Genomic DNA, 13,658 nt, shown 5'->3' with positions numbered 1-13,658 from the left:
ACTCTCTTTTTCTTTATTTTTGTTGGTTGATCTTCGTTGGTGCTTTTCTAGTTCCCAGACGCTGCAAGAGCGAACTCAGTTGAGCCTCTTGCCCTTGGTAAGATGAGCCCCCAGTCGGGAACCCGTCAATGTGGCGCCGAGGGCGCGAGCGAGCGACCGGACCGACTGACGGTGTTCGTAGTGCGAGTACTCGATGCAGATGTCCCACAGCACCGGGCAAGGGATGATGTGCACGCGCACGTCGCTGACGTCGTAGTCAAGGTTCTCCTGGAAGCACATGGCGGGGTCCAGCTGCTGCTGCGCCGCGGCGCCGTTGTTGTCGGCGGCGGCGGCGCCGCCGGCACTGGGTTCGGCAATGAGGGTCTTGGGCAGGGCGTCGAAATCCGGCTTCGGGGTGCGGACGGTGTGCTGCACCAGGCCGGGGATCGCGCGCACGCAGTCGTTGATCGATCGGCCGGGAAACACCAATGGTAGCATCTCGCCGAGGGTGAGATCGGTGCGGCCGCGATACAGGGAGAGGGTGAGGATTTCGAAGAGGTCTGCGGCGGCGGCGCGCGTCGCGGGGTCGAGGGAGAAGAGTTTGCGCGCCACGGGCGAGTTGGGGTCCGGTTCGAAGTAGAGGATGCTGCGCTTTTCGTCCCGCGGGTACGTCTCGTTGTCCTGCATGCGTAGCGGCTCAAAGGGCCGGCGGTCCCAGTGCAGTAGGGCCGCCCTGTCGTCGGAAGCCCGGGAGCGCATGTCGTCTAGCGTATATCGTAGCGAGGGCCGCCATTTGGTCTGGACTTTTTTGTAATCGGCGTCGATGACTTGCTTCAAGGAGGCGATTTCAGAAAGGAGCGGCTCGAAGTCGGCGCGCGTGGTTGTCGGACGCGCGGCCAAGCGGGCCACGCTCTTGTACAGCTCATCCAGCTGCATCACTTTCTCGGCAATGAGTCTGTTGAGGCCGTTCGCTCGGTGTTCTGAATTGATCCGAGTGATTGCGCGACCGCGGACCTTTCTGGCTGCTTTGTAATCCGGCGAACTCGGCGACATCTTGTCAAACCTTTCCATATCCTCCAGCAGCTGCGAATGGAGCTCGCTCCGAATGCGGGGCTCGTAGCGATGCTTTTCGGGGTCACGAGCAAGATGGGAGAGGTCTGGCGTGGGGGTTATAGGGGATGGCTCACGGCCCGGAATAGGTAGGAAACCGTTGGCCGATGCCTGTTCTGTGACACGGATGCGTTCCTCTTCAGCGTACTTGACACCCTTTACGTTGGCCCAGAAGCAAAGCTCGTCGTGTGTGGCAACCGTGATGTTGTGCAAAGCGACGTTCTCAGTCAAAATCGCGGCGCGTTTGCGGTCGCCGGGCTCGTGGGGGATTACGCCGCTAGAATCATCCTGAGGCAGTACAGCCAACAGGCGGACGGCACCGTATGAGTGCAAGCCTTGTTGCCATAGACAGGCTTCCATGAAGGAAGAAATCCATCGGGTTGTAGTCATGTGGTCTTTCGGCGAGGGCGGGCGCGTCAAGTTGGCGACCACCAGCAAGTTGGAATTGCAAGGTAGTGCCCCGCTGGTATCGGCATTCTCAGGACCCTGCTCAGGGAAATGTTCTTTCAAAAGCTCATCCCAGGCGGAGAAGGAACGAGGGTTTGTGTCAAGCAATTTGTAGCCCTCTCCCGCCTCGGTTAGAGGCTCCAGGAACTTTTGCCAGAGTTTTAAGTCCGGCTCCAACATAACATGTCGACGCGGACGAAGGAACTCGTTGACTTTCGATGAGAAGAGTCCGCAACCTGGCCATAAGTCGAGAATATCCGTGGGTGCATTGCGGCGAAGGAAAGGTGCGAGGCGCTGCATAACGTGGACTAGAAACACTCCATGATTAGCGTCGACTGGTACCTTACGAGTCGAGTGAAGGCGCAACTAACCACCAAGCTCTTCACTGACTATCTCCGGCCTCATCACTTGGCGTTTCAATCGATTCTTATGGAGATGATCGGAAATAGCAGTAGCCATGGGAAAGTTAGAGTCAGGAATCCATCGCTCTCCTCTCACCGACGAAATTTTCGCAGTTCGTCTTGCACGCATTGCCACCGACTCGACCGGGAATTTTGTCGCCATTTTCGAAGGTGTTAAGGCGATAGTAGCACAACTGCCTAAGCCGAGTGCTCATCGCCAGAATGGGCGTATTGATGCTGGTTGTGAAAGTGGAGGGAGGTTATGCAGAGCAGGGACAAAAAGAGTGAAGAGTGAAGAGTGAAGAGTGAAGAGCGCGGGCGTGATTTGTAGAAGTGCGGCGGAGGTTCCGCTCGCCGCAGCTTTAAGCTCCTCACCCACTAACTTAATCTCCTCCGGCGTTCACGCCGCTGCCTCTTCCGCCTCTCCTCCTCCTCTATCCATCCCTCCAAACATCCTCCTGTGGCAACCGAGCCGGAAGGAGTATGAACCACAATCCAGATCATTTCATAAAAGCTCAGCCACTCGTTGACCCTCGTTTATTGTACTACCAAGGACAGACGCTCGGTCAAGATGACCGCCCATCTGCCCCCAACAGCCGGTGCGGGGGTTTCACCTCCACAGAGCGTCGAGTCGATCACTCGCTTGGCTCAGGATTACGAATACAACCCTTCCATTCCCTTACGGTACTGGCTACGGACAGCCTCGACACTCATTAGAGAGGTACGGTATTCTTTTGACTATGCTAGCGCCGAACTAATACTAACACAACCTCCCCCCGTTGTTGGCAGGCTCGCATCTACGAACGAGAACAACATGAGGAACAAGCGTACCTTCTACTGTTTAGACATGCTCAGCTCGTGCTGGTTCATCTAGCTGAGCATCCGGAGGCCAAGGATGAGAGTAATCGCAAAGCCTTGGTGGAGGCGGAGAAACAGGTCAAACGAAACCTGAAGGTTCTCGAGACCCTGAAGCCTCGCATAACCAAACGCTACGAACGTTACCTCCAGTTGATGCGCGAACGGCAACACCGCGCCTCGGTCACAGCCGTCCCTGCATCTCCAGACATTCGGCGACAACTGCCCCAAGATCCTGCGCTAGCCGGTGTTGCAAAACCCTTGGAGGCTGGAGAGAATCGTGACCTGGCCGTGAAGCTGGCCCGCACGGAGATCAGTCGCAGAGCCACGGTTCGCAAGGCCATACGCCAGGCTGGTATCTCTCCGGAGGAGGAGCAGACTCGTCGTGCAGCCGGGGTCTGGGGTGATTGGGAACATGCTTTACGCAAGGATGCTGACGATGACTTGAGCCAACGCATTCACAATGTGCGACTGAGGATGGAGGGTGGTCCGCAGGCGGAGCTTTCTGCGCCGGGTAATAATAAACATACAACGTCGTCCCGTCCAGCTGCACCAGGCAGCAGCGCGACCTACAAATATCCGAGTGTTCCCCGTCAACGGCCTGCTGATATTGCCTCCACCTCCGTTCAAAAAGAGCTGCATGGTCTCTTTCCGCCTGCTCCAGGGGTCCCCGCACTGCCACCTAAAGAACTGCCCCAGGACCATGGACTGGACGAAAGGTCAGCGCCTCCGCCTCGTCCGGATAAGCGCTCTCCAATTTCCACACCGGCATTGGCACCGGCAGTTCCTGCCAAGGTACGGCCAAAGTCGGATAGTGAGACGCGCACCGACCTAGATCCGTCCAGCTTCACTTTCAAGCCGTCTGCCTACCTGGAAAATGGCACGCCATTGCGGACTTTGTTCCTCCCGCCCGAGCTACGGACACACTTCCTGTCCCTGGCCGCACCGAATACACAACGCAACCTGGAGACATGTGGGATATTGTGCGGTACATTGATCTCGAATGCCTTATTCGTGTCGCGGCTTTTGATCCCAGAGCAGACCGCCACGTCAGATACGTGTGAGACAGTGAACGAGACAGCCATCTTCGACTATTGTGACTCGGAGGATCTAATGGTGCTGGGCTGGATTCACACACACCCAACCCAGACATGTTTCATGAGCTCACGCGATCTACACACCCATTGTGGATACCAGGTAATGCTTCCGGAGAGCATAGCGATCGTATGCGCGCCGAGTAAGATGCCAGACTGGGGTGTTTTCCGATTGACCGACCCCCCGGGATTGAAGACAGTGCTCAATTGCACGCAGCCGGGCTTGTTCCATCCTCATGGGGAGGCCAATATCTATACTGACGCTCTTCGCCCCGGGCACGTGTTTGAAGCCAAGGGCTTGGAGTTCGAGACCGTCGATCTGCGTCCCAATGGGTCGAACTTTTAAGATGCATCATCTAGCGAATAAGCCTATATTGAAGAAGTTTGAGCTTTCAAAGATACATTGTTTAGGAGTGTTGTGGTTGGGTGCCGATCGTCGGCCTGTAAGATTGAGACCCAACCCAGATTGGCCAGTTTAGTGTCTTGCAGTGGCAGTGGTAGCCCGGGCCCAGCCGACTTGTTGTCATCGAACTCATCCTCCATGGGCTCTTACACAAGAGCACGTGTGTCCACGATGCCAGCGTCGGATTTACGCAACGGCGGTTTTGTCTCGGTCGGGACTCACCACCTTTTCGCCACGCTGAGCGGCATTTCTCGGATTGCTGGGCACCCGCTCGTGATTTTTATCCCTGGCGCGGGGGATGTGGCTTCGTCCTACTGCGCCGTCGCACGCCGAGTCGGCACCTTTGCGACGCTCCTGTTATACGACCGGGGTGGATTAGGCCGCAGCGAAAATGGTCCAGATTCAGTGCTTCATCGCGCCACTACGGCCGCCCAAGAACTGCACACACTACTTGATCAGGCGCAGCTGTCACCTCCCTATCTTGTTGTCGGACATTCCTATGGCGCGATCATCGCACGCGAATTCCTTCATCTCAATCCTCGAGCAGTGGCTGGTATGGTCCTTGCGGATGGCTCGACAGAACGGCAGCCTGAGCTCTTGCAAGATCCCGACCTTGATATTTCTGCGGTGCAGGGCGGATTGAATTTCGCACAGGTAACTGGTCTGCGGGTCAACGCGCAGTTGTCGCGGGAGGAGTGGCGGACGCGGGCAAAGGATATTGCTCGCGGGCAGCACACCTGGGCAGCCGAGGCCAATGCTTTAGTAGAGCTCTGTCAGACTCTGGGGGCGAAAGAGCAGTATCGACACCAAGCATTAGGGGAGAAGCCGCTGTCGGTGATTCGGTGTCGTGGGTCGCTGGACTACCGAAAGGTCTACGAAGCGGGTGTGGCTGCGGGCAATGGTAGTGAAGCACAGCAGAAAGCATTTGAGCGCCTGCTGGAGCGCTGGGATGGATTGGATCAAGCGATGCAAGAGGACCAGCTGCACTTGTCGAGTCGAAGCCGCCTGGTGTATTTGGAAGACTGTGGGCATCATGTCCATTTGTTGCGACCGGAAGTGGTCGCTGACGAAGTAGGATGGGTGCTAGGTATGATCATAGGAGAGCAGAATTGGCGACTTTAAGTTTCATCTGGTAATATTGCGCGTAATGCTGGTGGTGAGTGACTGATGAGGTGATGGTGATGGTGGTGGTGGTGATGGTGGTGGTGATGGTGAAAGTATGTCATGTTGATCAAGACAATCGGATCTGACAGAGGTTTGACAGTCAGCCAGCTGTCTCGCCTTCGCTTGAAAATAGTTCCCTTCATACATCAACTTCTTGCCACTCAGATCCAGCTGCAACTTGAGCAGGATCATTATCAGATGCTTCATACTTCGTCCGGTGCTTGCCGCGTGGAATAGTCAAAATACACTATTCCTGATCTGGCATCCCCAGGCTTGGCATTGCTTGTCGCATTTCATCTTCTCATCTTCTCTCTTCTTCACTTATCTTCTTCAATACTCGTCCTTTTCTCCCTCTCTCCATCCGACATTACTATCCTGGCTGAGCCTTGAGACTTAGCATCTCCAAAACCCCTCCGCTCTTCGTCGGGCTGCTATAATTTTGCGCTTTTCTTCTAAGAACTCGCCTGCCCGCATCGCTCAAGTCGCTTGTCGCTTCCTTGCAGCTAGACGAGTCCCGCTTCGTGCGACCGCCTGAGTGAGTTCGTCCCCTGTTTCTACACCTCGATTCCTCCTACGTGTATGAACCTGGGCGGCTTCAATCTTTGCTTTCGGTCGACAGCTGGCGTCAAGACTGTACGGTGGTCACAACCGGTGCCCCCGCTTCCCCTGCACGTGCTCTATTTGTCGAAGTGGACGGTGTCTGGAGACCGAGGTTGCCATGTCATAATGTCGTCTGTACGATGTGAACTGGATGCTGCATCGAGGAGCAGCGAGCTCGGGTCGCCTTTCACAGAGCTATGAAGACGTGTCACTGACCAGGAACAGAAGTCTAAAGGCACCTTCCCATAACTACTACCCTCCGTTATACCTACCGCCCACCATGCCGATGGACGCGAAGGAGATCGAACTCAAGGCCAAGGCTCTGACCAAGGCGGCCACCCAGAACGAGCCGCCCGCCAACATCGTCGCCCTGCTCAAGGAACTACAACAAGGCGTCCGAGCTACGGAGGATCTGCTGCGCTCGACGCGCGTGGGGATCATCGTCAACAAGTTCAAGCAGCACAAGGCGCCCGAGGTGGCGCGCCTGTCGAGCGAGATCGTATCGAAGTGGCGCAACGAGGTCAACAAGCAGAAGGCGGGCGCATCGCCGGGTCCCAGCCAGCGCTCGAGCAGCTCGCCGCGGCCGACCCCGAACGGCACCGCGGCCTCGACGCCCTCGGATAAGGCCTCGAAGCTGTCCGTGCCGCCGGACAAGCGCACGTGGAAGGCCGACGGGGTGGACGTGAACCAGACCTCCAACCGGATCCGCGACAGCTGCATCGGCCTGATGTACGACGGGCTGTGCTTCAACGCGACGGAGGCGCCGCGGACGGTGCTGGCCAAGGCCTCGAACGTGGAGGCGGCGGCGTTCAGCGCCTTCGGGCCGGAGACCAAGGAGCAGTACCGCACCAAGATCCGCAGTCTGTACCAGAACCTGAAGAACAAGTCGAACCCGATGCTGCGCGTGCGGGTCCTGAGCGGGGAGGTCACGGCGGAGCACTTTGTCAAGATGACGCACGACGAGCTGCGGTCGGCGGAGCAGCAGGAGCGCGACCGCAAGATCCAGAAGGAGAACATGGACAAGGCGATGGTGGCGCAGGCGGAGCGCAGCATCAGTACCAGTCTGCAGTGTGGAAAGTGTGGGCAGCGCAAGGTGACCTATACCGAGGCGCAGACGCGCAGTGCCGATGAACCGATGACGCTGTTCTGTACTTGTATGAATTGTGGAAAATCATGGCGGCAGTGACTCCTTTCTGTATTTTTTTTCATTCTGATATTACATTTTGTTCTATATCTTATCTGCGACAGGGGGGCGGCGGCGTGGAGTTATTTTACCTTGGGCTGATCAAAAACACGGATGTTTTTCCTGTCGTTATTGACATTCGGCGACTGCTTATGTCATCGTTCATAACTTGACTGCATAGACTGCACTGGCAATCGCAATCAACGTCATTCACCTTTCATCATTGAGCTGGAACAAGTAGTGAGTTGAATTCCTTCTGCGCGTTAGCCCGAAAATCAAATCAAACATCCTTCTCATCATCTTCCACAACTTGAACAAGCTACCCAGCCAGCCTAGCATCCAATTGACCCTTCCATTCCACACCTACCTACCTAGTTGAACGCTATACAACCTCACCTCATCATCAACCATCCATACAGCAACCTCCAAAAACACACCTACACCAAAAATCCAAACCTATAACCCCCCCCCTCTATACCCAATCAACCCAACCCAACCCACCCCAAAATGCCCTCCCCCTCCCCCAAAAGAACCGAAGCCCTCCTCCGCAGAACCCACACCTTCCTCACGCACCTCACCACCCAAGCCCCGCTGACGCCCACCCTCCTCTCCAATTTCGCCGAGGACATCAAGATCCACGAGCACGGGCTCCCCTCCCTCGCCCCCTTCCTGGGAAGAGACTACGTCGGCCTCGACGCCGCGCGACAGTACTTCGAGTGCCTGGGCGCCCACCTCCGGTACGAGGGGATGCGGTTCGAGGATGAGGCGGAGTGGGTGGTGGATGGTGCGCGGGGGGTGGTGGTGGTGCGCGGATGGGCGCGGTTTGTGGCGAAGCGGACGGGGCAGGCGTGGGGGGAGGGGTTTGTTTATCGGTTGCGGTTGGATTCTGGGGATTCTGGAGGTAATGGGGATGCGGAGGTGAAGGTGAAGGAGTATTTTGTCTGGGCGGATACCGGGGCGGCGTATTTGGCTTTGAGGGGGGAGTTGACTGCTTGATTCTTGATGGGTTCTTACAAGGGTTTAGGGTTGGGTTGGGGAGGAGGAGGGATTGTTCCTATGGTGGAGGGAGCCGGGGGGGGTTGTGTGTGTGTATGATTTGAAGATTTGGGGGTCTGGAGGTTCGATGCAGATTATCGAAGGGCGAGTTTATGGATTGAGTGCGGCACAGCTACTAACACAGCTACTACCTATCAGTCTTTGCCAGCGATGTCCCAATCAATCCAGGCGATGTTGCCCGCCTCACCCTCCGGTGTCAAGAACACCTTCTCCAGCGAATCGTACCGCTTGTACTCCTGTGCATTCAACAGGACGGCCACCCCGCCCTCCTTCCGGCCGGTGGCATTGAAGCCCGGTCCGTAGGCGCGGTACTCAGCCATCAGCGTCTGGTTGGCCGCCCACCGGTCCTCCCAGTTGATGTAGCCAGACGGCTCGATGCTGCCGTCTTCGTAGCTGTTCACGAAGATGGACCGGTGCAGCGAGTTCCAGGGCCGTCCAAGCGCACATTTGCCCTTGATCTCCGACACCAGGGACGAGTTGGCTGCGTTGACCGTCGAGTCGACGATGTACACGCCGTAGTTGTTCTCGAACGTCGTGTTGGTGCCCTTCCAGGCCGTGATGCCGCCGCCGCACGATCTCAGGAGAATGGAGGATGATTGGATCCAGGCGGTCCCAAAGCCATACAGGAAATCGGTTTGGCCGGCAATGATGGATTTGTGGAAGTAGGCATTGCCGAGTTTGCCAATGTAGACCTGACAGGCATCGTTAGTGGGTGATCTAAATGTGAAGATGAGGGTATGAACGTACGGTGTCCTGGTAGGAGTAGAATCCAGAGTAGTAGAAACCTCCGTTGGCACGGCTGAAACTGATCGCATGGGCGGGCCCATCGCTGTACTCTGCCCACAGGTTGCGGAAGTCGATGTTGTACACTCGGAAGTCGGTGTTGCCAAACGGTGTGTCCGCGGGAACAGCAAACCCCGTGGTACCCGACCCAGTCAGACTGGCGTCCAAGGTAGGCGAGACGATCAACACGCTGGAGTAGACGTTGTCCACCGACTGGCCGGTATTGTCCTGGTTGGCAGCAGCCCAGGTGATGGTGACGCGGTTGCGAGTGGGATCGGTGAGAGCGCTGCGATCGGGTTGCTGGCCGAGCAAAGTGACAGGGCCCGGGCGCGTCAGGTTGAGTTGCTCATGGTAGGTTCCTGCAAGCACCAGAATTGTGTGGGAGGAGTTGTCGTTGGGGAGGGAGGCAAACGCAGCCTGGATAGACTTGAATTGAGCGGCGGGGTGCGACGAGTTGGACACGATGATCGTGCCCTCAGGGCATTTCAGACTCGTCTGGCATGTCTCCCGAGTAGCTGTCGAGAGACGCGGCTGGAGAGCAGCCGAGTGCACAAGCAGAACGTGCAAAAGAAGCAGAAGACCACGATAGAGAAGCATCGTGACTGTGGGTGCTATCCCTGGGTTCGCTGACCTCGGCAGTCCTCTTCACCGCGTCTTATATGCGGAGGCGCAAATCCGGGGTTATAGAAGAACGGGCGCTGTCAAGCTTCGGCGCCGGCTCTACCCCAGAGCACGGCTGGGGAAACCGGAGAAATCAGTCTGGGGACGGAGAATTGGATTCCGCCTGTGAGGATGACCTGGCGATGGCGGCAGGCGAGTCGAGCATTGCGGTTGGTGGATGAGGTAGTTGGCCGAGTAGCGTGCAGAACAACAAGATTAAGTCAAGTGAAAATGAGCTCATGCGTGCACCAAGTCAATATCGGACATCGGCCTTTGCGGGAGAATCCTTAAGAGTGAGGGGAAACACGGCCTATACATTGCGGGGTTATCGCCTCATCTGGCAATGGTCAATTGCCCAGGAGCAGTCGCAATCAAGTTGATACATCGTGGAGAATTGCCCCTTTCAGTTCAATGACAAGATCGGGGGATTTGTGGCGGTCGTCTCATTGCTATGCTTCTGAGTCTCGAAGACCCTCACTTGTGAGTAGCTCTCGGTCGACAGCTCACGCTCACCAGAAATGCATCAACCCATAGTCAATGTCTATTATACCAGGTTCTCATGATAGACTGCGAATGCAGTCGCAGTCACACTCAATAAGACCAACAATGGCAGTGGAAAGTGGCCACTGGTTTTCGAGTGCGCACAAGACAGGCGTTGTACCACAGGAGGACACCCAATACCGTATATGTCGAGCAGGTAGGTGTATTGCTGACATTGGTTTGTGAGCCTAACCCAAGTCAAAATTCATGAAGAATCGTGCTATGGAGGTAAGGCCTATCCAAGCTGGAAGCAGAAAGTGTGTGTGGTGTTGTAAAGTTAAGCAATGGGGACTCGATGAAGTCAAAACAATCAATTTCAGCCTAAGGCACCCAGAACGTCAGGTGGTGGTAATGTGACTGCCAGCCAAAAGCCTCAAAATCTCTCGTCAGCGCAATCGCATTGTTTCAAGACACTTCAGATCTCTACCATTCCCCTCATTTGAACACAAGTGCAGGCTCGATCCCGGACGAAGTGACGATCTTGAAACAACACGTCAAGATGGTGCATCCAAACCTCGTAGAAGTCGACTCCCTCGAGGCTGTCCTCCTGGTCGACAATGACCTCGACCCGATGTCGACCATTGCACCCGATACAGTCCAGGTCTCAGGCCTTATGCGTACGCTAGCCACGCAATCCCCGCACGAGATCTCGGATCGCGGGGATGCACACAAGGAGCTCCAGATGGAAGACATTTGCTGTGCTGCGCATGGTCTGTCCATTCTTGTGGTATGCCTGACGTCTCTTTAATATTAACCTAGATCCACAGAGAAGAGATAATGACTGACCGCACAACAGACAGCTACTAAGGACGGCAAAAGCCATACCCTGCTGTTTGACGCGGGACCCGAAGGTAGTGTATGGGAGCGCAACGTCAAGAGACTACGACAAGACTTGTCTTCCGTGGAGTTGGTCCAGTTATCGCACTGGCATCGGGATCACTCAGGTGTTTAAAGTCTCTCCAATAGTCTAGCGCAGAGCTGCTAACGGTATCAGGGGGCCTGACTCGAGCTATCCAGATGATCACAGAGGCTCGACAAGCACATGGTACTGCAGGCGAACTGATAGTCGACCTGCATCCAGATCGTCCAGATTACCGAGGCATGGCCATAGGGGACGACATCATCTCCCTTCAGGCTGATCCGACGTTTGAGGAACTGCAAGCAGCGGGCGGGACCATCGACAAGCGGGCTGAAGGACATACAGTCCTCGATGATTACTTCTTCATCTCAGGGGAGATACCCCGGCGGACCTCCTACGAGACGGGCTTGAGAGGCGGTATGCGGTTCAGTGCTGAGGAGAACGACTGGTTCTCCGATGAGGTCATCGCTGACGAACGGTTCTTGATGTGTAACCTCAAGGGTGAGTGTCCTTTTCTCATGCTTGGGAACTCGTATGCTCACTGAACCAGGGAGAGGAATCGTCATGTTCACCGCGTGCAGCCACGCGGGGGTCGTAAACTGTGCACGACATGCGGTGGACACCCTCGGCGGCTCCGTGCCTCTCCATGCGGTTATCGGGGGTTTCCATCTCGCGACTAGCGAGGCAACACAGACAGAGAGTACCGTCAAGGATCTGAAGAGACTCGATCCAGCCGTTGTGCTGCCTGGACATTGCTCGGGATGGAGGGCCAAATTTGCGATTGAGAGACATATGCCTGGCACGCTGGTTCCGTGTTCTGTCGGGATGAGAATCTCGTTCTGACATATACCTACAAGACCTCAGTCTCATGCATGCCCTGTTCGTGCTTTTATCCTTAGGTTGAGGATGTTGCCATAGCTGTGATATGTGGATCCACATCAAGACGCAGACCCAGGTCAAGCTGTCAATATATACCATTTCACTAGGTCAAGCCGGCGCTGCTGTGTACCAGTATCTAGCCAGTGCAGATGCGAAACACGAATCATAGAAATTGGTCTATTCTCGTTGACGAGCTAAAAGTTCGGCATGAGCTAGACAGAGAGACTCGCCCATATTGTTCTTCTCAATGATAATCCAAGTACGGTCAGCCACTGGAATTAGAGCGCGTGTTGCCGTCCACGGCCGTGTATATATAAGTACCAAGTCCATCGAAGCACATGCATCTGCCAAATCCCACACAAAACTCATATAAAATGACCCATGCCGCTTGTTCTACACCCCTAGCCATGCTCAGCTAAATATATTAAACAAAACTACATACTTCAACCCGCATGATTCTCCACCGCGCATACACACCTACTCCCCTAACTATACCACAGACCACCAACACACCTATGGATACCATCAGTCCCGAGTACCAAGGAAAAGTCGACTTCGCTACCCAAGCAGCCCAATATACCACACAGATCCCCACTGACAACCAGCCAAGCTCCACAACCACACCCTCCATACCAATCCCAACCCCAGCTATAACCAAGACATGGCACTCGCATTCAACATTCCAGATAACATCATCCACGCCCCACAACAACAAGGCAAGCATTTGACACAGCCCGGATTCTAGGCCCAGACGTCAACGCGACCTGGATTTCTCTTTCTTTGGCTATAGGTAACACGGGAACTGCGCCTCAAGCCTACATACCAAGCCATAGCGTCCGTCGTCTGGCATTTTTGATGTCGATTGCCTCCGCAGCAAGCCATGATGAGGATAGTTAGAGCTGTATGTACATGGTGGATTGATATTCACGCCTCTTGCTAATGCATCTCCGCTCATACGCACAACCATAACTCCCCCTCAGATCCATAGTCGCTTGACCACCTAAAGAGAAAGGCAGGCAATATACCCCGAACCATGATAGCGACAATCCCACTTCGAAACAATCACACCTACAGCACTAACTAAACCAACTAACCAACCCCCCTCATCCTTCCCCTTCTTTCCACAACCCACACATAACAAGAGCAATCCCTCGATCAGGAATTGCTTCCATAATGTTGCACAAAGTCCTCCACCGCAGTGTCAGTGTATACATCTAGAACTACCGCACCGTCCCTTGTACAATTCAGCACCTACACAAAAAACAACCCATTCAAATGAACTCCGGCACAATGAAGTCCTACACTGCGTAGAAAGTTCGAAAGAGCAGCACCCCCACTCCCCTCGCTCTTTACACTTCCAATCCCACTTCACAAACTAAGGATGTCCTTTTTCTTCGGATGAAAGAAAAAATCGCCTACATACCAGATGCATAAGCTTCCGTGTGGGTGTGCTAGGGTTGTTTTGGGTTTTCTTGGGATATACTCTATTTGGGGGGTGCTTGTCTTGGGCGGGGGTCGGTGGTGGTGGCTTGGTTGGAACATACTATGCTATACTATGCTATACGCTAGGTAAGCATACGTATGTTTCTGTGTTGATGTTGGCGGGTGATGGATGCATCAGGGGATGGCTGATGGCTTTGTGGGT

The 13,658-nt window shown here is 55.1% G+C and overlaps 7 protein-coding genes across 7 annotated transcripts; 5 read left to right on the top strand and 2 right to left on the bottom strand.

Annotated features, from left to right (window-relative positions):
• Positions 1 to 75: 75 nt before the first annotated feature.
• BO66DRAFT_331419 (uncharacterized protein) lies at positions 76 to 2,067 on the bottom strand (the record flags this gene model as incomplete). The annotated part of the gene is made up of 2 exons (XM_025644088.1): positions 76 to 1,844; positions 1,908 to 2,067. The coding sequence occupies 2 exons, from the start codon at positions 2,065 to 2,067 to the stop codon at positions 76 to 78; spliced, it is 1,929 nt and encodes a 642-aa protein (XP_025500267.1).
• A 441-nt stretch (positions 2,068 to 2,508) lies between these two features.
• On the top strand, positions 2,509 to 4,232 carry BO66DRAFT_442015 (putative endosome-associated ubiquitin isopeptidase (AmsH); the record flags this gene model as incomplete). Its single annotated transcript, XM_025651383.1, has 2 exons — positions 2,509 to 2,658; positions 2,727 to 4,232. 2 exons carry the CDS (start codon positions 2,509 to 2,511, stop codon positions 4,230 to 4,232), a joined length of 1,656 nt encoding a protein of 551 aa, XP_025500266.1.
• A 228-nt stretch (positions 4,233 to 4,460) lies between these two features.
• BO66DRAFT_331488 (alpha/beta hydrolase) lies at positions 4,461 to 5,411 on the top strand (the record flags this gene model as incomplete). Its single annotated transcript, XM_025644090.1, has 1 exon — positions 4,461 to 5,411. One exon carries the CDS (start codon positions 4,461 to 4,463, stop codon positions 5,409 to 5,411), a length of 951 nt encoding a protein of 316 aa, XP_025500265.1.
• Positions 5,412 to 5,909: 498 nt separating this feature from the next.
• Positions 5,910 to 7,738, top strand: BO66DRAFT_394575 (transcription elongation factor DST1). The gene has a single exon (XM_025648020.1). The coding sequence runs from the start codon at positions 6,334 to 6,336 to the stop codon at positions 7,237 to 7,239; it is 906 nt and encodes a 301-aa protein (XP_025500264.1). The 5' UTR covers positions 5,910 to 6,333; the 3' UTR covers positions 7,240 to 7,738.
• Positions 7,739 to 7,869: 131 nt separating this feature from the next.
• BO66DRAFT_306676 (uncharacterized protein) lies at positions 7,870 to 8,223 on the top strand (the record flags this gene model as incomplete). The annotated part of the gene is made up of 1 exon (XM_025643248.1): positions 7,870 to 8,223. A coding segment is annotated over one exon (354 nt), but the record flags the coding sequence as incomplete, so codon positions are not given.
• Positions 8,224 to 8,329: 106 nt separating this feature from the next.
• On the bottom strand, positions 8,330 to 9,972 carry BO66DRAFT_180971 (putative pectin methylesterase). The gene is made up of 2 exons (XM_025642372.1): positions 9,040 to 9,972; positions 8,330 to 8,984 (listed from the first exon to the last, which is right to left on the bottom strand). Exons 1-2 carry the CDS (start codon positions 9,670 to 9,672, stop codon positions 8,427 to 8,429), a joined length of 1,191 nt encoding a protein of 396 aa, XP_025500262.1. The 5' UTR covers positions 9,673 to 9,972; the 3' UTR covers positions 8,330 to 8,426.
• Positions 9,973 to 10,671: 699 nt separating this feature from the next.
• Positions 10,672 to 12,384, top strand: BO66DRAFT_381242 (MBL fold metallo-hydrolase). The gene is made up of 4 exons (XM_025645947.1): positions 10,672 to 11,002; positions 11,072 to 11,219; positions 11,270 to 11,635; positions 11,685 to 12,384. Exons 1-4 carry the CDS (start codon positions 10,775 to 10,777, stop codon positions 11,975 to 11,977), a joined length of 1,035 nt encoding a protein of 344 aa, XP_025500261.1. The 5' UTR covers positions 10,672 to 10,774; the 3' UTR covers positions 11,978 to 12,384.
• Positions 12,385 to 13,658: the final 1,274 nt, after the last annotated feature.

The sequence above is a fragment of the Aspergillus aculeatinus genome (assembly GCF_003184765.1).
Source record: "Aspergillus aculeatinus CBS 121060 unplaced genomic scaffold BO66scaffold_50, whole genome shotgun sequence".
In the NCBI taxonomy this organism is placed as follows: Eukaryota; Fungi; Ascomycota; class Eurotiomycetes; order Eurotiales; family Aspergillaceae; genus Aspergillus; species Aspergillus aculeatinus.
Note: the sequence above shows the minus strand (reverse complement) of the source record. Positions and strands in the feature narration are given on the sequence as shown.

What these genes read in the sequence shown, in the direction of transcription:
- BO66DRAFT_381242 (XM_025645947.1), top strand. Translation starts at nt 10,775, where the DNA reads ATGGTGCATCCAAACCTCGTAGAAGTCGACTCCCTCGAGGCTGTCCTC. An exon ending in CTGGCATCGGGATCACTCAG is followed by an intron (nt 11,220 to 11,269) that starts GTGTTTAAAGTC and finishes TAACGGTATCAG; the next exon opens with GGGGCCTGACTCGAGCTATC. An exon ending in CTTGATGTGTAACCTCAAGG is followed by an intron (nt 11,636 to 11,684) that starts GTGAGTGTCCTT and finishes TCACTGAACCAG; the next exon opens with GGAGAGGAATCGTCATGTTC.
- BO66DRAFT_394575 (XM_025648020.1), top strand. Translation starts at nt 6,334, where the DNA reads ATGCCGATGGACGCGAAGGAGATCGAACTCAAGGCCAAGGCTCTGACC.
- BO66DRAFT_180971 (XM_025642372.1), bottom strand. Translation starts at nt 9,672, where the DNA reads ATGCTTCTCTATCGTGGTCTTCTGCTTCTTTTGCACGTTCTGCTTGTG. An exon ending in TCTACTCCTACCAGGACACC is followed by an intron (nt 8,985 to 9,039) that starts GTACGTTCATAC and finishes GATGCCTGTCAG; the next exon opens with GTCTACATTGGCAAACTCGG.